Here is a 26,046-nt window from a genome sequence, read left to right as displayed (position 1 = left end):
TGGGCTACCTCTGTAGCCAGTAGTTTTGAGTTAGAGTCTGAAGAGTTAAGACAAAGTTATGAGTTGTAAGCACGGAAGTGTAGCTGCTGAGTTCCCTTTATAAATAAACAGAATGTGTTTCTTCTAAGAATGGTCTACAGATCTTCTCTGTCATGGTACCAACTCGGTCACCCCGAAAAAGCATGCAACCCGGATCCTTTAGCCCCAACAAACCAGGCACTGGATCCAACAAACAAGCGACGAGAGTAAAAAGCGAGAAAAGACATGAAAGGACGAGGTAAACAGCAAGAAAGAATGAAGGAAATCAGAAGAACCGAAAGAACCACCTCGCATGTTACTTGTAAGTAAAGAAAAATTTCCTTTCCGATCGTCGAAGCAATCCCCTTATTTGGATGAGTGGAGCCTTTTGAACCAACCTCGGATGACTAGTTTCATTATGTTGATTGCCTCACGTTCTTCTTCCAGGCAAATGACCTTGTGGGGGAGGAGAAGAAGTGCGCGACCCTCTTATCCACGTGTGGCAGGAAGACATTTGGATTAAATCAAAATTTGTTGGCACCCAGTGCCCCAGATTCCAAAAGTGTTCATGGCTTAGTGAACCTTGTAAAGAATCATTACCAGCCCAAGCTGTCGACGATGCAATGGTTCAAATTTAACTCAAGGAATAGAGCCGTGGGGGAGACAGGTGCTTGTTATGTTGCAAGTCTGAAACAATTAATTGAACATTGTGAGTTTGGTACATCTATCATGATATGCTTAGAGATCATTTGGTGCGCAGTATAAATGAAGATGCGATTCAGAAGAGACCACTGTCTGAAACAAATTTTAATTTTCGGGGGGAGACGATGGCATAGTGGCATTGTTGCTGGGCTAGTATTCCAGAAACCCAGTGTAAAGCTCTGGGGACCCAGGTTTGAATTCCACCACAGCAGATGGTGAAATTTGAATTCAATAAAAATCTGGAATTAAAAGTCTAATGATGACCATTGTCGATTGTTGTAAAAACCCATCTGGTTCACTAATGTCCTTTAGGGAAGGAAATCAGTCATCCTTACCTGGTCTGGCCTACATGTGACTCCAGACCCACAGCGATGTGGTTGACTCTTAGTGAGTGAGCAAGCCACTCAGTTGTAACAAACTGCTACAAAGTCACAAAGAAGGAATGAAACCCGACGGATCACCCAGCATTGACCTAGGCACCTTAAACGACAACGGCAATCACAGCCCTATCGACCCTGCAAAGTCCTCCTTGCTAATATAAGGGGGCTAGTGCCAGAATTGGGAGAGCTGTCTCACAAACAGCCTGACATGGTCATCTTCATGGAATCATACCATACAGATAATGTCCCAGACTCCGCCATCACCATCCCTGGGTATGTCCTGTCCCACTGGCAGGATAGACCCAGCAGAGGCGGCGGCACAGTGGTATACAGTCAGGAGGGAGTTGCCCTGGGAGTCCTCAATATCGACTCTGGACCCCATGAAGTCTCAAGGCATCAGGTGAAACATGGGCTAGGAAGCCTCCTGCTGATTACCACGTACCACCATCTCTCAGCTGATGACTCAGTGCTCCTCCATGTTGAACATCACTTGGAGGAAGCACTGAGGGTGGGAAGGGCGCAGAATGTACTCTGGGTGGAGGACTTCAATGTCCACCAAGAGTGGCTCGGTAGCAGCACTACTGACTGAGCTGGCCAAGATCTAAATGACATAGCTGTTAGACTAGGGTCTGAGCCAGGTGGTGAGGGAACCAACAAGAGGGAAAAACATACTTGACCTCATCCTCACCAACCTGCCTGCCACAGATGCATCTGTCCTTGACAGTATCGGTAGGAGTAACCACCGCACAGTCATTGTGGAGATGAAGTCCTGCCTTCACGTTGAGGAATCTTCCATCATGTTGTGTGGCACTACCACCAGCTAAATGGGATAGATTTCGAACAGATCTCGTAACTCAAGACTGGACATCCATGAGACGCTGTGGGCAATCAGCAGCAGCAGAATTGTACTCGAACACAATCTGTAACCTCACGGCCTGGCATATCCCCCACTCTACCATTACCATCAAGCCAGGGGATCGACCCTGGTTGAATGAAGAGTGCAGGAGGGCATGCCAGGACCAGCACCAGGCATACCTAAAATTGAGGTATCAACCTGTTGAAGGTATAACTTGCGTGCCAAACAGCATAGGCAGTCATAGACAGAGCTAAGCGATCCCACAACCAACGGATCAGATCTAAGCTCTGCAGTTCTGCCATATCCAGTCGTGAATGGTGGTGGACAATTAAACAACTTACTGGAGTAGGAGGCTCCACAAATATCATCATCCTCAATGATGGAGGAGGCCAGCACATCAGTGCAAAAGATAAGACTGAAGCATTCGCAACAATTTTCAGCCAGGAGAGCAGAGTGGATGATCCATCTTGGCCTCCTCTGGAGGTCCCCAGCATCACAGATACCGGTCTTCAGCCAATTTGATTCAAATGATATCAAGAAACGGCTGAAGGCACTGGATACTGCAGAGGCTATGGGCCCTGACAATATTCCGGCAATAGTACCAAAGACTTGTGCTCCAGAACTTGCTGCGCCCCTGGCCTAGCTATTCCAGTACAACACTGGCATATACTCGGCTATGTGGAAAATTGCCCAGGTATGTCCTGTACACAAAAAGTAAGACAATTCCAACCCGGCCAATTACTGCCCCATCAGTCTACTCTCCATCATCAGTAAAGTAGTAGAAGGGGTCATCAGCAGTGCTATCAAGTGGCACTCACTTAGCAATAAGCTGCTCACTGATGCCCAGTTTGGGTTCTACCAGGGCCACTCAGCTCCTGACCTCATTACAACCTTGGTTCAAACATGCACAAAAGAGCTGAACTCCTGAGGTGAGATGAGAGTGACTGCCCTTGATAGCAAGGCGGCATTTGACCAAGTGTGGCCTCAAGGAGCCCTAGCAAAACTGGAGTTAATGGGAATCAGGGGGAAAAAAACTCTCTGCTGTTTGGAGTCATGCCTGGCACAAAGGAAGATGGTTCTGGTTGTTGGAGGTCAGTCATCTCAGCTCCAGGACATCAATGCAGGAGTTCCTCAGGGTAGTATCCTCAGCCCAACTATCTTCAGCTGCTTCATCAATGACCTTCCTTCCATCATAAGGTCAGAAGCGGGGATGTTTGCTGATGATTGCACAATGTTCAGCATCATTCGCGGCTCCTCAGATACTGAAGCAGTCTATGTCCAAATGCAGCAAGACCTGGACAATATCCAGGCTTGGGCTGACAAGTGGCAAGTAACATTTGCGCCACACAAGTGTCAGGCAATGACCATCTCCAACAAGAGAAAATCCAACCATTGTCCCTTGATGTTCAATGGCATTACCATCTCTGAATCCCCCACTATCAACACCCTGGGGGTTACCATTGACCAGAAACTGCCCTGGACTAGCTATATAAATACCGTGGCTGCAAGAACAGGTCAGAGGCTAGGAGTCCTGCGATGAATAACTCACCTCCTAACTCCCCAAAGCCTGTCCACCATCTACAAGGCACAAGTCAGGAGTGTGATAGACTTCTCCCCACTTGCCTGGATGAATGCAGCTCCCATAACACTGAAGAAACTAGACACCATCCAAAACAAAGCAGCCCACTTGATTGGCATCACATCCACAAACATTCACTCCCTCCACCACTGATGCACAGTAGCAGTAGTATGTACCATCTACAAGATGCACTGCAGGAATTCACCAAGGCCCCTTAGTTAGCACCTTCCAAATCCACGAACACTACCATCTAGAAGGACAAGGGCAGCAGATAGATGGGAACACCACCACCTGGAAGTTCCGCTCCAAGTCACTCACCATCCTGACTTGGAAATATATCGCCATTCCTTCACTGTGGCTGGGTCAAATCCTGGAACTCCCTTCCTGACAGCACTGTGGGTGTACCTACACCACATGGACTACAGAAGCTCAAGAAGGCAGCTCACCACCACCTTCTCAAGGGCAACTAGGGATGGGCAATAAATGCTGGCCCAGCCAGCGAAGCCCACATCCCATGAATGAATAAAAAAAAATGCATTGGAAATCGCTCTGGCAATAGAAGGTGCAGTGCAAGACTTGAGAGCCATACAAGGAGCACAAAATGACACCGTCCTCCACATTGGGAGGGGAGCCTCAGCCAAAAAGAGCGTGAAAATGCAAAGCTTTACTCAGAAGTGAGAAGCAGCCACTGCTAGCAGACAAATTAAAAGAGATAACTTAGCAGCAAAAACATGGCATCATGGTGACAGAAGTGGAAGCAGATAACCTTGTAATGAATTACAGTTTAAAAAGATATAATGGTTTTTCTGTCATAGAAATGGACACCTCATGAGACATTGTAAAGATAGAATCAGGCAGACTTTCAGACAAAAGCTAAAACCCAATGAAATTAATAGCATTGAAAAGCCTGAAGTAATAGATTCAGATATTTATTCATTATATAATTTAAAGATAGGAAGAACAGAACCTATCTATGTAACTATGAGAGTGAATGAGAGGACTATCAGAATGGAGGTGAATACTGCAGCAGTCAGTACGGTGATAGGTGAGATACTTTTACATACCTGAATCATGGGGAACGTGAACTAAATTTGGAAGAAACTGATGCCAAATTGAAGACTTGTATGTCTTCTCCCATGTAAGTTAAGGGCATATGTAAAATCACAGTACACTACGGAGGTCAAACAGTGAAATTACCCTTGATGGTAGTAGCAGGTGAGGGACCTAGTCTCTCCTCGGACAAAATTGGCTGAAAGAAATTAAATTGGAATGGACAAAAATCTTCCAACTGAGAACTAAAAGGCTATCAGAGTGACTACAAAAATATGCCTCAGTTTTCAAGGACAAACTTGGAAAGATTGATGGGCTACAAGCAAAAATTCATGTAGATCCAGAGGCAACACCAAGATTCATGAAGGCAAGGCCAATACCTTATGCAATGCGAGAAAAAGTAGACGCTAAACTGAATTAGAAAAACTGATTAGAAAGACTGGGAGTGATACAACCAGTGTTGTTTTCAGAGTGGGCAGCACCAATTGTACCTGTTCTCAAACCTGACCAAAGTGTTCGAATATATGGGGACTATAAATTAACAGTCAATAAAGTGGCTAAGTTGGTCAGACATCCCATGCCAAAAATTGAAGACTTGTACACTAAACTGGCAGGTGGAATCGCCTACGCGAAGCTTGATATGAGTCATGCTTATCAACAACTGGAATTAGAAAAGGCCTCCCAGAAGTTTGTCACCATTAATACACACAAAGGGTTGTACCAATATACCCGTTTACCTTTTGGTGTATCTTCAGCTTGCGCCATATTCCAAAAAACCATGGAAAGTTTACTACAGGGACTGTCTGACATAGTAGTTTATTTGGATGATGTTCTCGTGATTGGACTCACTGAAAAGGAACATTTGATGAACTTTGAAGAAGATTTGAAACGTTTTTCGCAGGTTGGAGTGCAGTTGAAAAAAGAAGAGTGCGCATTCCAAGCGAAAGAGGTAACTTACCTAGGTCACAAGGTAGATTCACAAGGCCTACATCCAGTTGAAGAAAAAGTAGAAGCCATTCGAGAAGCACCAGTGCCAAAGAATACATCCAAACTGAAATCATTCTTGGGGACGATCAGTTACTATGGACGCTTCTTGCCTAATTTGTCGACAGAACTGGCACCACTGGATTACTTGCTCATGAAAAAACAGTGATGGTCTTGGCAAACACCACAGGAAGAAGTTTTCACAAAAGTGAAACAGTTGTTAAAATAATCTACACTTCTGGTACATTTTGACCCCAAAAAAGAATTGATATTAATGCGTGACGCATCTCCCTATGGAGTGGGAGCAGTGCTTTCCCATTGAATGGATGATGGATCAGAACGACCCATAGGATATGTATCAAGAACACTCAATACTGCAGAAAAAGGGTACTCTCAAAAAGAAAAAGGCCTGTCAATCATTTTCGGTGTTAAGAAGTTTCACCAATATGTACATGGTCATCATTTTACTATCATATCGGACCACAAGCCATTATTAGGATTATTCAGCAAAGACAAGGCTATACCCCCTATAGCTTCAGCAAGAGTACAAAGATGGGCATTGACCTTGGCAGCATATGAGTATACTTTCGTTCACAGAGCTGGAAGCCAAATTGCAAATGCAGATTAGAAAACTTAGTGAGAAGCTGTATGCAGTGTCAACAAGTACAAAAATTACCTGCAACAGCCAGCAGCTCTGTTACACCCCTGGGAGTGGCCAGAAAGGCCATGGGTGCGAGTACATATTGACTTTGTGGGACCTTATATGGGAACAATGTTCCTGCTTATGGTTGATGCACATTCAAAATGGATGGACAAATATGAAGTGACATCTTCTACTACAATAGAAAGGCTATGACAAAGTTTTGTAATTAACAGATTACCTGAAGTGATCGTATCAGACAATGGAACAGTGTTCATAAGTGTTGAATTTCACCGATTTATCAGCGTCAATGGTATTACTCCACTAGTGAGAACTCCACTATACAAATCTTCTTCAAATGGACTGGCCGAGAAAGCAGTTCAAATCTGGTATGAAGAAATTGTCTGAAGATTCTATAGCGACTAAATGAGCACGTTTTCTTTTCCATTATAGAACCACTCCTCTTAGGACAACAGATGTCACACTGTGGAATTGTTGATGAAGCGCTGTCCCTGATCGAGATTGAGCCTAATTATGCCAAACTTGAGGTGGAAAGGAGAAAGGAGTCAGGGAAGTCAGAAAATTGGACATTACTGTCACAGTTGTGACAGGATGTTTAACATAGGAGAGAAAGTGTTTTTTTTAAATTTAGAGTAGGACCAACGTGGTTGCTTGGTGAAATGAGTGCAGTAACAGGACCTCTTTTCTACCACGTGAAAATGGAAGATTGAGTCATACAGAGACATGTGGATCATATAAGAAGAGAAACAAAATACCCAGAAATGATTCCACCAGTGTTCGTGACTGAATCAACGTCTCCTGTTGAAAGAACTCAACTGAGTACAGATGTGTCTGAAGGGCCGACTGTACCCGAAAGAGTCGAAGGAACAGAATTGCAGGTACCTACTGAAGAACCAGATGCTCAGACGACTACAGTGAGGGAGATTCTGGATCAAACATCCGAAGCTGTAGAGCCGAGGCATTCTACACGCATAAGGAAGCCCCCAGAAAAACTTTGTACTTTCGGGGAGGCGGTGGCATAGTGGTACTTTCACTGGACTGGCAATCCAGAGACTCAGGGTAACGCTCTGGGGACCTGGGTTTGAATCCTGCCATGGCAGATGGTGGAATTTTAATTCAATAAAAATCTGGAATTTAAAAAAAAAGTCTAATAATCTGTTGTCCTCACCTGGTCTGGACTACATGTGACTCCAGATCCACAGCAATATAGTTGACTCTGAAATGCCCTCTGAACAAGAGCAATTAGGGATGGGTAATAAATGCTGGTCTAGCCAGTGACACCCATATCCCATGAACAAACAATAATAAAAAATATTATTGAGTAATTTGATATTTTGAAAAAATTGTAAAATGTATTTCTTAGTAAAGGGGGAGGTATGTAGTAATCTGATGTGTAATATATCTTTAAGACAAATGTTATAATGTAAGATCACATGATCTTGGTACTCAATAGCAAAGTAGCATAGGCTACCTCTGTAGTCAGTAGTCTTGAGTTAGGGTCTGAAGGGTTAAGACAGAGTTTTGAGTTGTAAGAACACAAGTGTAGCAGCCAGTTTCCTTCTTTAAACATACAGAACGAAGTCCACTGTCGTCATCGTGGTGCAAGTACAATTTCATTGATTGGGACATCCTGGACAAGGGGACATAGCTTAAAAATTAAGCCAGGCTGTTCAGGTGTGAAGTTAGAAAACATTTCTATGCGCAAAGGTTGATGTAAGTTTGGAACTCTCTTCCACAAGCAGCAACTGATGCTTCGTCAATTGAAAATTTTAACTTTGAGATTGGTAGATTCATAATGGCTGGTGGGGCCGGGGCTGGGGCCGGGGGGTGCATAGGATAGTAAGTTGGTTAATGCTCACCTCAATCTGGTCTGCATTTAGACCAGGTTTAATTTTCTCTATGCAGAATAGCAAATGCATTCACATTGAATTTCAATCTGCACAATTTTAATGGTTTTTAAAATAAATACGTTAATCAGTATTAAAATAGAGCAGGAAGAAAAGGTGAACACACTAACCAATGTGCTAAAAATAGCATATTGAACAAATGAAATCCCCAGGACATTTAAATAAATTTTACAAGGTTCTGCATCTTAGGCTTCCAAATTGGATAAAGCTGTGTAGATTAATGGAAAATTGCCCTCCGGGTTGAAAATTGCCTTGGCAACAGCAAGCAGATGATGATGATGAATGGATGGTGCTTTGATTGTAAGCCTGCTCTCAGTTGAGTTTTATTAAGACCTGTTCCGGATCTTTAAAAAAAATAATTTTCACAATCCTGTAGATAAGGTTATCACTTAATATTATCATACATACAAATGCTACTAAATCTTGTGGCAGTGATGATATGCAACATTGAAAAAAGTGCTGACAAATTTTAAAAATGAGCTAAGAAATAGCAGATGGCCTACAACATTGATAAATAGATGGTAATCAAATTACTTACAAGAAAGGAAGACAAGCTAATAACATGGTAACTTGTCAGAACCAACTCAAAGGCTTCACTCACAATGAATTACCTGGAATTGTATGTTGTTATGCAGGAATACACTGCAAATATTTTACACATAGCACAATCCCATAAACAATGAAATGGGTGGCTAGTTGACTTATTTATTTTTTTGGCTAACTTACCAGGAGAACAGCCCAATTTTTACAAAGTGCCATGAGATTGTTAGCATCCAACTAAACCATCAAAAACATGCAGAAAAGGTCTTGATTTAAACTAATTTACTGACTCAGTGGTGAGAGTTTGGCCGACTGAGCTAAGATGCATGATATTCACATAATCTTATAGAAAGAGAGGGATTTGGGTCTTGATTTAAATCCGGGTGTGTGGTGTGGGCAAGTGGATGAGAATTCAGCCATTGCTCCAGAAATGAGGCCAGGCAGTGTAACTCCTGAGGCTTCATTTAAATTTTGCTAGTTGACATCCTACCTGTCCTAGGTGGGATATGACAGAAAATTGCATGGCTCGGGTATGTTGACACAGGTAGGTGGTGAGATCGGATTCCTGGTCCCAGAAAGGAAAGAAAAAAAAGCTTACTTTTTTTAGCCAAGCCACCAAGGTGCTGCCCGCTGGTAACTTAAAGCAGGTTTTTGGACGGATGGCTAAGTTGCCCACCCAAAGATTTTTAAATATGCAGATCGGAGTCTGGTGGCACCAACAGACCCTAACTGCATTGGCAATACACTGTCAGAAGGATGGGATGGTTTCAGAGAGGGTGCAGGAAAGATTTATGAGAATGGTTCTAGAGATGGAGGGACTTTGGTTACGTGGATAGTTTGGAGAAGTCTGGGTTGTTCTCCTGACAGAAAAGAAGATTGAGAGGAAATTTCATAGCTGTGTTCAAAATCATGAGGGGTCTGGACAGAGTAGATAGAAATTGTTCCTATTAGTAGAAGGGTCGAGAACCAGAGGACACCAATTTAGGGTGAATGGCAAAAGAACCAACGACATGTGGAAAAACGTTTTTTTATGCAGCAAGTAGCTGGAATAGAGCCTGAGAGTGTGATGGTGGAAGATATAATCAGGGCTTTCAAAAGGAATTAGATAATCACATGAAGAGAAAAAAAATTAGTGTTATGGGGAATGGGCTGGGGAGTGCGGAGAGCCAATATGTACACGACAGGCCAAATGGCTTCCTTCTGTGCTGCAACTTATCTATCACTATTACTCTTTGCTGGTTGGAAAGTTTACAATTAACTCCTTCTGGTAAACAGGCTTCTTATAGACTTACAACACAGTCTTTTTGAAATTTTATTGAAACATAAAGGAACAGATCACTCATACCAATATTGGATAACTCATAGGCTATCAATTATGTGGAATGTTTCTCTTGTCTTATATAATTGCCATTTTCAATAAAGAGTGGGCACTTTTCAGAACCAGTCAGTCGGAAGCACCAACCTTTGGGGGAAGACAGTAGCATAGTGGTAATGTCGCTGGCCTATATGCTAATGTTCTGGGGGACACTGATTCAAATCCTACCACAACAGGAAGAACTTAAATTCAACTAATTAATAAATCTGGAAATGAAGGCTAGTCTCAGTAATGGTGACCATGAGACTATCATCAATTGTTGTAAAACACCCATCTGGTTCACTAATGTCTTTTCAGGAAGGAAATCTGCCATGTCTGAACTGTCCTAGCAAACTATTCAGTTATACCAAATCACTACAGAAAGAACTGCAATGATTCAAGGTGGCTCACCACCACTTTCTCAAGGACAATTAGGGATGGTCAACAAATGCTGTCCTTGCCAGAGATGGCCACATCCCGAGAAAGAATATCTTAAAAATTTGAGAAAATTGAGTAGAATTACATGTAAGGAACAAGGTGTTCCAAAGCACATCGGTGGTGTAATGTAATTCTAAAGTAATCCTTTTCTTGCTCCAATATAATGTAAATCACCTCCCATGACTGATCTTAATGTATTGTGGCCTTTTTATAATGTCCTGCCACATTACCCCTCATCTCCCCTCTACATGCTGTTTCTAGATAAACAAATGCAAAGTAAATGTAAGAAAATAAGAAACAGGAGTGAGCTATTCCGCCATTTAAGCCTGCTCCACTATTCACCAAGATCATGGCCGCAACTCCACTTTTTTGCCTGTCCCCCACAAACTTTGACTCCCTTGCAGATCAAAAGTCTGTCTAATTCAGCCTTGAATATGTTCAATGACCAGCCTCCACTACTATCTGGGGTAGAGATTTCCAAACAAGAGGAGGAATTACTCCTCATGTCTGTCATAAAAAGGAGACCCTTTATTGTGAAATTATGCCCCTTAGTTCTAGGTTCGCCTATGTGGAGAAACATCCTCTCAGCATCTACTCTCTCAAGCCCTCTCAGAATCTTATACGTTTCAATAAGATCACCTCTCAATTTTCTAAACTCCAATGAGTATAGGCCCACCCTGCTCAACCTTTCCTCATAAGACAACACCTCCATCCCAAGAATCAACGTAGTGAATCTTCTCTGAACTGCTTCCAACGTAAGTATATCCCACCTTAAATAAGGAGTCCAAAACTGTATGCAGCACTCTGGATGTGGTCTCACCAATATTCTGTACAGTTGTAGGAAGGCTCCTGTACTTTTATACTCCATTCTCTGTAATAAGGACAAACGTTCCCATTTGCCTTCCTAATTACTTACTTTATCTCAATGGCAATATTTTGTGATTCATTTACGAGGACACCCACATACCTCTGTATCTCAGTATTGTCTAGTCTCTCTCAATTGAAGTAATAAATCTGCTTCTCTATTCTTCCTACCAAGGTGGGTAAACTCACATTTTCCCACATTATACTACATCTGCCAAATTTTTGCACACTCACCTAAACCGATCTATATCTCTGTGCAAACTCTGTGCCTCTTGACAGCTTTCTTTCCTTCCTATCTTTATATTGTCAGCAAATGAGGCTGGAAAATTATCAACAGAGCATCAACTACCTTATTAGCCACCTTTTTTAAGACCCTAGGTCGTCGTCCCTCGGGACCCAGAGACTTGCCGGCCCGCAACTCCATCAATTTGCTCAGTACCATTTCCTTAGTGATTTAAATTTCACCAAGTTCCTCTCTCCCTTTCACCTCCTGATTTGCAGCTATTACTGGAATGTTTCTTGAATCCTCTATCGTGAACACAGAAACAAAATATTTGTTCATTTCTTCTGCCATTTCCTTATTAGCTACTATTAACTCCCCACTGTCTCTCTCTAGAGGACCAACACTCACCTTACTTACTCTTTTCCTTTTTAAATATCTGTAGAAACTCTTGCTATCCGCTTTTATATTTCTAGCTAGCTTCCTCTCACACTCTATTTCTTTCTCCTGGTTAACCTTTTAGTCATTCTCTACCATTCTTTACATTCTGACCAATCATCTGTCCTGTCAATCATCTTTGCAGAGTTGAATGCTTTTTCCTTAAGTTTGATGCTTTCCTTAGCTTCTTTAGTTAGCCACAGATGGTGGGTCCTCCCCTTAGAATTTTTCTTTACAACAGGAATGTACTTATTCTGAATACTCTGAAATATCCCCTTAAATATCTGACATTGCTTCTCCATTGATCCATCCGCTAGCCTAGTTTCCCAGTTCACTTCAGCAAGCTCATCTTTCAACCCCACATAGTTGCCCTTATTTAAGATTAAGATACTAGTCTTAGACCCACTCTTCTCCCTTTCAAACTGGATGTAAAATTCAATCATATTGTGGTCGTTGCTACCTAGGGGTGCCTTTATTCTGAGCTCATTAATTAACCCTGTCACATTATACAATACCAAGTCTAATATGACCTGCTCTCTGGTTGGTTCCAGAATACGCTGCTCTAAGAAACTATCTCGAAAGCATTCTAAGAACTCATTATCCAGGCTACTACTGTCAATCTGATTTTTCCAGTTTATATGTAGATTAAAATCACCCTTGATTTTTGCTATCCCTTTATCACAAGCACACAATATTTTCTCTTGAATACTTTGTTCTACACTGTGGCTACTGTTAGAAGGCCTAATGACATTTTCCCCCTACTATTCCTGATCTCCACCCAAACCGATTCTACATCCTAATTTCCTGAACCAAAGTCATCTCTAACTATTGCACCAGTGCCTTCTTTGGTTAACAGTGCTACCCCTCCAACTTTGCCTAGCTTCCTATTCTTCTCAATATTAAGGACCCAATCTTTATCATCCTGCAGCCATGTCTCCATAATTGCTATTACATCATATTTGTTTGCTTCAATGTGGGCCATTAATTCATTTACTTTGTTATGAATGCTGTGTGCATTCAGATAGAGAGCCTTCAGTTTTGCCTTTTTGCTACCTTTGTAACATCTAGTCTTGACTGTTGGTGTGTCCTTAGGGCAGAACTTTTTGTCCCACGGGCGGGCACATGCCCAAACCGAATGGGAGTAAAATAGTGTGTGATGACGTTGGGTGAGCGTCCCGAAGCCATCGCGCACTCATGCGATATTTCACTCGGTGGACATGCATGGCCAGAGTGGCACCCGCCATTAATTAAGCAGCCACTTAAGGCCCTTAACAATCCAACTGACCGTGATTTTTCCTCGCCTGTACGATTTTCTGCTCGTCGCAAGAGTAAAACAGGCAGGCGGCCAGCTGGCATTTTTGCAAACCTCATCCAAGGGCAGGATAAAAAGGGTCAGCATCATTGCCAGTGTGAGTTGTCAGGAGGTAGTTTGCAGCTGGTTGTTTATTGGCATTTGTCAGCTTCAGCTCTGTTCAAGACTTCATTCTTAGCATTTCCAGGCTTCATTTCAGGACTCATTGCTGTCTGCCAGGCCTCCGGAGGATTCAGACAGTGTGGACCCTTCCAGGTATCAGACAACCTTCCCTTACCCTGGTAATGGGGATTGTGATCTCGGCTGGAGGCACCTCCTCTGAGGAGGAAGAGAGGGGCAGAAGGGAGAGTAGGCCAGGTGTCCCAGTGCAGCTTCCAGGGAAGGGACCTGTGGGAGGATAGGTGCAGGCATAAGAGGCGCAGGGTCAGCAGGCAGTCCAAGGCGGAAGGGGCTGCAGAAAACACCGCTATCCTGCTACCAGGGTTTACAGGTGATGATGCAGCTACTTCAATATGTCCGAGGTGAAATGCCGAAGGAGGCTCCGCCTCTCAAGGGAGAGCATGATCTTCGTTTGCCAGATGATTGGGCCTGAGATCACCTTCAAATGTATGGGTGGACACCCTATGCCAGCCCTCAACTTCTATGCCTCCGGCTCTTAGTGGGGGATCTGTGTGGCATCTCCCAATCAGCTGTCCACAGTTGCGTCAAGCTGGTGACAGACGTTCTGTTCAGGTGGGTAATGACCTTTATTCATTATTGTATGGGTGAGGCCAGCCAGATGAGCCAGAGGCTTTGCAGTGATTGCTGGGTTTCCTCGCATGCAGGGTGCCATCAACTGCACACGTGGCCAGCAAGGGGCCAGTAGGTCAGCCGAGTGCCTTAGTCAACAGGAAGGGATTCCACGCCATGAACCTGCAGATAGTGTGTGACCACAGGATGCAGATTCTGCAAGTCTATGCAATGTACCCTGGCAGCTCCCATGACACTTACATCTTCAGACACTCCCAGGTGCCAAGGTTCTTCAGTGCTCTAGCCTGACTGGATAGATGGCTCCTGGGTGATGAGGGCTATCCGTTGAAGAGGTGGCTCATGACACCTCTCTGCCACCCAAGAACAGAGGCAGAGAAGTGTTACAATGTGAGTCATGCCTCCACAAGGGCAGTGGTAGAGAAGACTGTAGGTCTTCTCAAGATGCATTTCCGATGCCTGGACCATTCAGGGGGAGCACTACAATACCCCACAGAGCGGGTGTCGCTGATAGTGGTTATATGCTGTGCTCTCCACAATCTGGCACTGGCAAGGGAGCACCCACTGGAAGAAGAGGATCTTGATGCAGCTGCACAGGCCACAGATGATGAGTCCAGTAGTGAGTCCGATGAGGAGCATGGGTGAGGGGAACACCGAGGGTGTGGAGCCAGACCTCAGTAACCTGCAGGGAGGCAAGGACACCAGAGACGCCTTGATCCAAAACTCCTTCAGCCAGGCTACCAAAGATCAGCATCTACCTCATGCCACAGCTGCCACCTCCATCACAGATGTCTAAAAGGATCCTTTCCTTTGAACACAAAGAACACTCAGTGCCTGTGCAATAAAGTTCAGAGCTACCTACATCCAGCATTACATACTGGCGTTCCCCGCACCAGTGAATTAAAAAGGTGAAGTATACTCAGGCCGTGAAGACAAAACCACAATTTATGTCATTCTGACAATTCAATAATGTTAACAGAAACGTTTCTATTATTCAACATCAGACCAGTAAACAATAATGAACATAAAATCACCTGTGACCTGTCCCTCTTGTGCTCATGGTGCCTTTAAGTTACTTTTCCAAGTGCTATGTCTTGGTGCACCCCCCTTGCTGGCACTGGCATTGGAGACAGCCTGCTGACTCTGCTGCCTTGTTGGCCTTGGCGGTCATCCTTTGGCCAGTGGAGCCTGTGCTGGCCCTGCCTGGGAGGGAGCTGCCAGTTCCATGGCCGGCATCTCCCCAGTTGCCGCAGCCTCATCAGATGCAATGGTTACTGGCAGAGGGGCGGAGGAGCTGCTGCTGTCATCCAGAGCGCTCTGAGAGCACCCCACAGAGACGGCAAGCAGCTCGTGAGCCAACGTGAGGTCGCTATGGACCTCACTGCACACCACTGGTGGACGGGCACCTAGCTGTGATATTGGGTGCCTCAGGTCTGAGGCCAGTGCCTGTATGAGGTCTTGCAGGTCCAAGTGCAACCCCAGCAACCCTCATTCTGTAACTGGAGCTGCCTCTCCATGAGAATCTCCACTTTCTCAATGGAGCAGGCAGTGAGCTCAACCATGATGGTCAGTGCAGTGTTCATGCTCCACATGGATTCCTCCATAAGGAGACCATGGCACGCAGACCCTCATGGATCTCCACCAAATCCTCCCACACATCTTGCTGGACATCCAGCATCTGCCGCCTAATGGAAGACTCCAGAGGCTCATCATCAGCCTTCGACTGAGCATCTTCCTGGTCTCAAGCAGTCCTCCGACTGCCAGCATCCTGGGCACACTCTGCCTTTACCTGTACCTCAAGCGATTGTAAAGTGCCCTCACCACCGTGCACCACAATACTGCCCGCCGCTCTAATATCCATCGAGGTGCTGGTATCTGTGCTGGTGCCTGCTTCAGAGAGCGTGTATGATGCAGGTGCAAATGACACTGGTGGTCCTCCAGTGTCAGGGGTGGCCCTTTGGGGTCAGGAGATTGACTGCTGGTGGAGGACCTAAAGAGGAGGAGGACATATCATTAGTTAAAGTCATCACACTGTCACGGCGCATGCCAGGCACCCAGGTGAGACACAGAGATCTGCATCATCGTGCCCTCGTCTTCCAAGGGTCAATGGGGACTCCAGGTTTGAGGCTCACATCAATGCAAAGACTACACCAGAATTGTTGCACAAGCCAAAATTCTCACCTCTGTGCACTGCACTCTTACCTTTGCCTTGCACCCCTGCCTCTCCATGCCCGGTTGCACGTGAGGCGTGCTGGTTGTCAAGCTCCAGGGCATCTTGCTCACACTTCGAAAGGATTAGGAGGCTACCAGGGCCTCCACTGGTCCATGACCTTTCTAATATTGCTGTGGGCCGCCTTCCTCTGAAACAGAGGGCACGGTGCAGCAGATCATTGAAGCGTTTCCAGCACTGCACCCAGGTGCACTGCACCACGTCATGGTTGCTGACCAGCACTGCCACCTCCTCCCCATGCCCTCTTGGTGAGGTGCAATGCCCTCCTCCTTCCATCCCTGGGATAAGGGTGTCCCTCCTGGTAGCCACCCCCTCCAAGGAGATGGGCAAGGCACTCATCAGAGAAGAGGGGGGCTGAGTGCCAACTCGACCTGCCCTCCCGCTTGTCATGTCCAGCCACACTCAATTCCATCTGAACGTACAAGGGATGTCCTCCATGGGAGCCTTCCAGGGGCTGCCTGGGCTGTTTTTCAACCGGCTGCTGGGTCGCCATTGGACCCAGCAGCCGACAGGCTCCCGCCCCTGCTCAGCCCTTCCCGGCCCGTGCAGAGTCGCGTTTCACACTGGGCCGGCCTTAATCGGCCCGCCAGCATGAAACATGGTTGGGGCCTGATCGTTGGTGATGGTCCATTTTGCGGCCACTCCCAGACCTGCCCACCACGCCTGCCCAATGAAGGGAAAACCCTGCCCTTATATTTTTTCTCTCTGCCCCTTCCTGCCATTCTCTGACCCGCATTTCCCATATTACTATTTTGCTCTCCTGCCTTGACTCTGCACCTTGAATTGTTACCTCTACCCAAGCTTGATCCCCATCCCTCTTGTTTAGTTTAAAGCCCTCTCTACTTCCCTAGTTATCCAATTTGCGAGGACGCTCGTCCCAGCAGGTAACAGGTATAAACTGTCCAAACGGTACAGCCCCCACTTTCCCCAGTACAGTTGCCTGTGCCCCACAAACTGGAACCCACTTCTCCCACTCCAGTCTTTGAGCCAAGCATTTGTCTCACTAATCTAATTTGCCCAATGCCAATTTGCACATGGCTCAGGTAATAATCCAAAGATTATCATCTTTGAGGTTCTGCTCCTTAATTCGGTACCTAGCTCCTCATACTGACTTCGTAGAACCTCTTTTTCTCTACTGAAAGTGATTACTTTAAGTTCCTCCCTCCAATTTTCCCCTTGATTTTCTACTATTCTTGGGCAGGCCTGACATGCCAACGCGCAAAATAACGTTGGGCATGCGTCCTGACATCATTGCGCATCATTTAGATCTTTTGTTCAGCAGGCGCGTGCCGGAGGTGCACGCATGCCCACCGAACTGTCAAAGGCCTATCAAGGCCATTAAGAAACTAATAAAGCTAATTAACAGCGCTGCCTGTCCAACCTTAATGTTGGCGGGCAGGGAAAGTGACCAAGCGGCCTTCGGGTTTTTCAGGACACCTCGTCTACGGGTGGAATGAAGTTTCCTGAAAGTTTTATTAAATAAATAAAAAAATTTCCCAAAATATAAAAACATGTCCCATCTCATGTGACACAGTCACATGAGGGGACATGTTTGGATAAAATAATTAAATAAAGCATTTAAAAAGTTAATATCAATTTAATCTCCCTGAGGCAGCTCCGTACCTCAGGGAGATTGCTGCGCTCTTTCGCACGCTTGTGCAAAAGAGTGCAGGCCCCAACTCTCCCTCCTCCCCCTGGCCACACAGGTAGTGCTGAGCACTACCGGCCGTGCGTCACGCTGGGCGGGCCTTAACTGGCCCGCTCACTTAAAATGGCGGCGCGCAGCTAATCGTGGGCGGTGATCGGCTCCATGCCCACCCCTGCCCGCTCCCGCCCAACATAGGTAAATTTCTGGCCTATATCTTAATCTCCTGAGCCGAGGGCATTTCTCATTACTGTATTGATCTCATCCTTTATTAACAGGGCTACCCCACCACCTTTTCCTTTCTTTCTAGCCCCTTGAAATGCCCTTGAATATTCAGTTCACAGCCTTGGTCACCTTGCAACCATGTCTGTGTAATGCTTATTATATCATACCCATTTATTTGTACATTTGCACCATCAATTTAATTATTTTGTTATGAGTGCTGCATTAATTCAGGTAAAGAGCCTTTAATCCTATTTATAATTTTCCTAACTCTGACCCAATTGCTGGTGGACAGTTATGTTTCTATGTTCTGTCCCTTCCTGTCACACTCTGGTTATCATTATCCTCCTACGCAGTAATACTGCCTTATCCTTTCTCATTAACTTTTAAAATGACCCCTTCCCCACTCCCTCAGTATCTTGTTCAAAGCCCTCTCTATAGCCCTAGTTATATGATTCACCAGGATAGTGGCTCCAGCACAGTTCAAGTGAAGCCCATCCCAATGGGACAGCTCTCCTTTTCTCCGATACTGGTGCTAGTACCCCATGAATTGTAACCCATTTCTGCCACACCAATCCTTCAGCCACATAGTCAACTCTCTGATCATTATCTACCCTATGCCAATTTGCTTGTGACTCAGGTAGCAATCCAGAGATTATTACTGTTATGGTTCTGCTTTTTAATTTAGCCCCTAGCTGCTCATACTCCCTTAGCAGAACCTCTTTCTTAATCCTATCTATGTCCTTGGTACCCATGTGGACCATGACAACTGGATCAACCCCTCCCAGTTCCTCTCCGGCCCAAGGAAATGTCTTTAACCCTGGCACTCGAGAGGGAATGCAGCCTTCGGGACTCAGGTCCTTGGCTGTACAGAAGTGTCTACCTCCCTAATCATACTGTCCCCTACTATTACTACATTTAATTTTCACTTCCACTTGAATGGCCCCCTGTACCAAGGTGCTGTGGTCAGTTTTCTCCTTCACCCTTCAAGCCCCTGTTCGCGTCCACAGAGGCTCCAAGATTCTCAGACCTGTTGGACAAGGGCTGAGGCTTCTCTTTTGCTCACTTGCAGTCACATCCTCCTGTCCCTGACCATAGACCAAATGTGAAGTACTTCATCTAAGGGGTGTGCCTACCTCCTGGAAGTAAGTGTCCAGGTAACTTTCCCCCTCCCTGATACAATACAGTGCTGAAGCTTGGACTCCAGCTCATCAACTCTGAACCAGGTTCTTCACCTGCAGACACTTACTGCCGATGTGCTTGCTGTAGATCACGCTGGTATCCACCAGCTTCCACATGCTACAGCTGTAATCCATCGCCTTCCCTGCCACCTCTATTGTATTTTATTTAACTAATTAGGGTTTCAAATTTTAAAATATCACCCAACGATTATTTGTAGCTATATTAAGGAGTTTAACTATTTAAGCTATAAATTTAACCCAGTACTTATTTCTCCCGAGTCCCTGTTTAAATTATTGCCCTAGTTTAGAGGAAATAAAACATAAAACTTACCAACTAATCACGTGCTTACTCATCTAATTAAAGTCTCTAGATATCAGCTCGCAGGTCTTGCTGTCCCTCACTCTTAAAATTCAACACAGACAAAATCAATTTTTGTAATATCTGGTCTGATTCTATCTGATCATTTAACCATGCAGGGTAGAGGTTGGATAATGAGAAAATAGTAATGAAAGGCCTAAACTGTTCACAGAACATTGAAACACTGTATAGCTTCTTCAAATAAACCTTTTGTTATACTGCAGCCAACAAAGCTTCCAACTTTTCATGTCTTGCAAACGACTTAGGTATTTGGCTGTAAACAAGCTATTACATTACCTGAGGAAATAGTATTAAATTTGTTCATGTGAATTTCCCCATTGTCCAAGATAAAATGCTGCTGCATTGTAAGCAGTAACACGCTAGTTAAATCATGCCACATGTGATCAAAGAAGCAGATCTCATTTTTAAATAGTTTACTTTTGAGATTTGGTTGATTTTCATCAATTAATTATATTACACATCTGGATCCCAAGTCAACTCCCAACACTTCAAATTACATAATTTTCAGGGGAAGAATTTTCTGTGTGCTGGGCGGGCCGGGGAGGGGGCGTGGAGCTGATAACCGCCCACAATTGGCTCCGCGCTGCCATTTTACATGGGTGAGCCAATTAAGGCCCGCTTAGCGTGAATCGCGGCTCCCGAGGGCAGCAGGAGGAGACAGGCAGCAGCGGGACTGCAATGACCCCCGGGGTCCAATGGCGACCCGGCGGCCTGTTTAAAGAGCGCGCAGGCAGCCAACGATGGCGACGAGAAGGGTTCCTTGGAGCGCTGTCAGAGAGCAGGGCAGGTCAGCGGGGCATTGTGCCCCTCGATTCTCAGATGGGTACCTTGCTGACCTCCTCAAGGAGGTGGCAGCATGGCGTGAAATCCTCGTGCTGAAGGATGGGAGGAGGAGGCCCCGCCAAATGACTGGGAGGTGGTGGCAGAAAGGGCCAGCGCACACGATGTGGTGCGACGCACCTGGGTTCAGTGCCGCAAGCGCTGCAATGACCTGTTGCGATCAGGAAAGGTGAGTACCGTGTTGCCATGGGTCACTTAGCACAGCAGTTAAGCTGGTCCGCCACCACCCCCCACCACCACACGTCTTTCCTGCAACCATTCCACTGTTGACTGTTTAGTGAATTCAGCATCCAACATGGGTTTCCCATAGATTATGGAAGGAGGAGCGCATCCTGATCCAGGGACCAGACATGCACATTAACAGTGTCACGACTTCAACTAATCAAATGTCCTTGTTCTTCCTTTCAGCCTCACCGGAGCAGGCCTGGAACGAGGAGGCAGAGGACCTGCCACTAACACCTGAGGGCCCTGATGACTTACAAGAATCAGCGTCACACCATCTCAGCCAGGCAGGCACCAGTGCAGATACTAGCACCTCGGTGGGGATTAGATTGTGGGGTAGTGTGCCGGGGCACTGTGGTGAAGGCACTTCACACTCGCTTGAGGTGCAGGCGGAGACAGAGACTGCCCATGGCGCAAGCAATCAGAGGACTGCAGGGCACCAGGAACATGCTCAGTCGGTGGCTGATGATGTGCCTCTAGAATCATCCCGGAGGAAGCAGACACTGGAAGTCCAGCAGGGTCTGTGGGAGGATCTGGCGGAGATACATAAGGAAATGCGTGCCATGGTCTCCGTGATGGAGGAGTCCATGCAGAGCATCAGCAATACAATGACCCTCATGGCCGAGCACAATGCCTCCTCCATGGAGAGGCTCCTCCAGGAGAACAATCAGGGCTTCCTGGGGATGCATTCAGACCTGCAAACCCTCACAGCGGCATTGGCCTCAGCCGGTCAATGTCAGTGTGGGAGATGGATTGGGCACCCAGTATCCCAGCTAGGTGCCCGTCCATTAATGGTGAGCAGGGAGGTCCAAAATGACCTCACGTTGGCGCACGAGCTGCCTGTCATCTCTGCGGGCTCATCTGGGCGTTCTGGATGCGGGCAGCAGCTCCTCTGCCCCTCTACCAGTGACCGTGGGATCTGATGAGGCTGCGGCGACTGGGGAGATGCCAGCTATGCCACTAACCGCTCCCTCCTAGGCGGGGCCATCGCAGGCTCCACGGGCCAGAGGACGCCCGCCAAGGTCATCAAGGCCAACAGGACAGCAGAGTCAGCAGGCTGTCTCCAATGCCAGTGTCAGCGAGGGGGGAGCACCTAGATGTAGCACCCGAAAACGTAAGCATAAGGCACCTTAGGCACACCACGGGTTTATCCCTGGTGGTTTTCTGTTGCCCCGGTATTAGTTGATTATTAGTCGGTGTGCAGCTCAACACCTGTGAATGAAGTTTCTTTTCTGTTTTGTTGTGAAATCATTAAATGTTTCAGTTGTGAACAAGGCTCAGGGTGTTTCCTTACTTTTGCAGGTGCACGGGAACACATGATGTTGTGAGTGAGTTGTTTGTCATTGAGCTTTATTGACAAGGCACATAGTTAATGTTCCTATCCAGGCAGATGTTGCTCTCTGGTATCGAGTATGGAGCCTGCAGCCCAGGCATGTGTTGGAGGTCCATCTGTGGTGGGCTAGCTGAAGGTTCATTGGATTAAAGCCTCCTGGGTGTCCCTGCCTCCCTGCAGGTTGCCCGGGTCAGCGTCTATCCCCTCAGTGTTACCCTGAGCATGCTCGTCCTTGGATTCACTGCTGGGCTCATCTTGTGCAACCAGAGCATCTGCGTCTTCATCTTCTTCCTCCACTGTGTTCCCCCTTTCCAGTGCCAGATTGTGGAGAGCAAAGCATGCAACCACTATCAGCGATACACGATCTGGGGGGGGTACTGGAGTGCACCCCCTGAGCAGCCCAGGCATCGGAAGTGCATCTTGAGAAGACCGATGGTTCTCTCTACCACAGCCCTTGTGGGGGCGTGACTCCTATTGTACCGCTGCTCAGCCTCTGTTCTTGGATGGCAGAGGGGCAGCATGAGTCACCTTTTGAGGGGATAGCCCTTGTCACCCAGCAGCAATCCATCTAGCCGGGCTGGAGCACTGAAGAGCCTCAACACCTGGGAGTGCTTCAGGATGTATGCGCCATGGGAGCTGCTTGGGTACCTTGCACAGACTTGTAGAATCAGCATCCTGTGATCACACATTATCTGCACGTTCATGGAGTGGAATGATGAAGGCTCCCGGCTCACCCGCTGGTGCCTTGATGGCCACACGTGTGCAGTCTATTGCACCCTGGACACGGGGGAACCCAGCAATCGCTGCGCAGCCTCTGGCTTGCTCCGCCTGGCTGGTCTCATCTGAGCGGTAATGAATGAATGTCAATATCTGCCTAAACAGAGCATCTGTCACCAGCTTGACACAAGTGTGGACAGCTGACTGGGAGACTCCGCAAAGATCACCCCCTAACCCCTGGAAAGAGCTGGAGGCATAGAAATCGAGGGCAGCTGTGACCTTCAACACCACTGGCATGGGGTGCCCGCCCACACAGTTGGCGCTGACCTCAGGGCCTATCATCCGACAAATGGAGGTCACAGTCTCCCTGGAGAGGAGGAGCCTCCTTCGGCACTGCACCTCAGATATATTGAGGTAGTTGCTTCGTCGCCTGTAAACCCTGGCAGCAGGATCGTGGCGTCTCCTGCAGTCCCTGCCGCCTTGCACTTCCTGTTGGCCCTGTGCCCCTTGTTCCTGCACTCGCCCTCCCAAAGGTGGCTCCCCTGGAGGCTGAATATGGACTCCTGGCCTCCTTCCCCTTCTGGCCCTCTCTTCCTCCTCAGAGGAGATGCCTCCAATGGAGAGCACAATCCCCATTCTCAGGGTAAGGGAAGGCTATCTGAAACCAGCAAGGCCCCAAGAATTATGTTTCCTCCAGAGTCCTTACCTGAAGGCTGTTATTCCTGTAAAAGCAGCTCTGAAGAGATCTAAAGTTCTCCTGTTCAAACAAGCAAGTAGCAATAAGTTTAAAAAGTAAATGTCCAACAAGTACTACTCGCGAGCCTACTCACCCCTCTTATCCCGCCCGTGGATGAGGTTTTTAAAAATGCGGCCTACCCGCCTGCCCGTTGTGCTCGTGCGACGCTCTGAAGATCACACGGGCTCCGAAAAATCTCAATCTATTTATGCCTCAAGGGCCTTAAGTGGCCCGTTAATTAATGGCGGGACTACATCAGAGCTCATAGCGCCCGCTCACTGAAATATCGTGATGGCGCGCGATAACATCGGGACGCACGACTGACATCACCGCACGTCATTTTACGTGTAGGTGTGTCGGGCCCGTACCCGCACGCCGACGTCAAAATTCTGGCCCATATGTCTGGTGTGTTTCCTGAACCTGAATACATTCTTGGGAAATTAGAAAATTGTTTTGCAATCTAGACAAATGAAGCACCCAAATGTGTTAAATAAATGTTGATGCATTGTTGAAAGAAAGTCTCATAAAGAACCTGGTGTCCTGCTTTCTTTCCTGCCTTGTCTCTCCTCCCTATTTAAATTAAACCATACATCATATTATATTGGTATCATTTACTCTGTGAGGTGCCTGCAGAGAGAGGAGTCAGTGGAGTGCAAGGTGTATTAACCTGAAGAGTGCTGTGCAGGAGAATGCTGGAGCAGTCAGAGTGTAAGGCTTAGCTCCTGAAAGTGTTACATGACTCACCTTTCCCGCCCTTCTGAGATCCTGTATTCTCTTGGTACATTGTCTCCAGGTTGCAGGACCACACTTTTGTTGCTGAATTTCTTGGCCTTTTCCATCCACGCCTGCTTCATTGGAGAGGCTGCTCTCTTTCCCCACACTCACACCCACCACCCCCCCGCCCTGCCCTTGGGAAAGGTCACTTCACTGCAGTCCCTCGGACCCGCAGAAGAACCTCCAGGTAAGAGTGAGACACCTCAGGAGGAGCCTTCCTAGGTCTCCTCTCCATTCCTGTGGTTGCTGCAGCCTCAAATGCTGGCCCAGACAGCGACGCCCACATCCCGTGAATGAATTTTTAAAAATCCATGCGCAATTAAGCTTTTCTGACCTGTGCCAGGGTCCCTTTAATTAGAAATCCTTCCTTTGACAGATCCACACTGGATACTGTCTGCCCTCACAAACTGATGAGGGAACCTGGGGAAGCAAGAGATTTCAATGAATCCCTGACCCACAAATGGTCTCTTGGTTTGGCAGGACCAGATATTTAAAATCATGCCTAATGTGTTGTTGTGAACTCGATTATTTGATATTTCAAATCTTAAAACTCCTAATATTAGTGTCAACATCTGAGTTCAGTGGCTCAGTGACAGATGAAGAAATGATGAAGGACGACTTATTACAGTAATGTCACAGTTGGCCACTTCTGTTTCTGCTAATGAAATTATAAGCTCTCTCACTCTTTCAAAACTATGCAATCATAATTGTTTATTTGTTTGTCCCAAAAGAAAAATGAACATTTCTTCCATTTTGAGAGAGGACACAAATATAATTCAGGGTTAAAAACTTTCAGTAGAAATAACTTACCAAGTGCAACAGTACCCATCAGGAAGGGTGCTCCAATGCTGGAGAAATCATTGATTATTTCTTGATGGACCTCGGAGCCTACAACAAAGGTCACAATTACCTGAAAAGGAGAAAACAGATTGTGCAAATGGACTGATTCTCTTCCAAGAAACTTGAACAATGGGCTGAACCTTCCCAGCCCATGATGGCAGACTTGAAGTTGAGCATGTGCCTGGGAAGGAGGCAGAAAAATAGTGAGTAGCCATGTCGGCATGGTTACTTGACCCATTCCCACCGCCAGGAAACTTTTCCAGGTGCAGACTGGATCAGTTGCCCTCTCCACGAAGGCAAGCAGCCAATTAACATTATCAAAGCCCCAATGAGGGGCAACTTTGTGGCCTCCCTGGCATTTTGCATAGCAGAGCATCTGCCTGCCTAGTGCAGAGGCAGCAGACTGGGGGGTCATCAGAGTCAAAGGCTCCTTGCACAAAGAGGGAGCCACATTCATAAAAGGTTGCAATTAGGGCTGTGATGAATCCACTGGAGGGTTTCCCCTCCACTTGAGCTTCCACTCTAGATCCCAGTTCCCAGCAGCGCCCACCTCTTCTGCTGGGGCTGCTGTGGCTCCAGAGTTGTTGCCCCCCTAGTTGGGCTGGCAGCATTCAGGATGGCAAGCATAGAAGTGGCTAATTAGGAGGGTTCATCCAGGAAGATTGGTCTGCTGGCCTTGGTCTCAGCAAGTGAGAGCTCCTGGCGCCCATTTGATCCCGATATCAGCCCGTGGCAAAATCCATCCCAATGCCTTGTAGTGTATTAACCTTTTTCCACTGACAATTTGAGTGATATTTCCATACTGTCTATATTCAAATTCAAAATTTACAGACACAAATATAAAGCCTAGAATTACTGCTGGTGATATCAGTAGCGG

The 26,046-nt window shown here is 46.4% G+C and overlaps 1 protein-coding gene across 3 annotated transcripts in view; it reads right to left on the bottom strand.

Moving 5' to 3' along the window:
* Positions 1 to 26,046, bottom strand: part of LOC144693794 (uncharacterized) — a 456,645-nt gene that overhangs the window by 233,633 nt on the left and 196,966 nt on the right. For all 3 annotated transcript variants that reach the window (XM_078563834.1, XM_078563835.1, XM_078563833.1), the window contains exon 9: positions 25,140 to 25,239. In XM_078563834.1, the coding sequence (XP_078419960.1) occupies positions 25,140 to 25,239 (100 nt within the window). The remainder of the gene's footprint in view (positions 1 to 25,139; positions 25,240 to 26,046) is intronic.

Source organism: Cetorhinus maximus, chromosome 19, assembly GCF_964194155.1.
Source record: "Cetorhinus maximus chromosome 19, sCetMax3.hap1.1, whole genome shotgun sequence".
In the NCBI taxonomy this organism is placed as follows: Eukaryota; Metazoa; Chordata; class Chondrichthyes; order Lamniformes; family Cetorhinidae; genus Cetorhinus; species Cetorhinus maximus.
The sequence above is the reverse complement of the archived record's forward strand: the minus strand, read 5'-3'. Positions and strand labels throughout refer to the sequence as shown.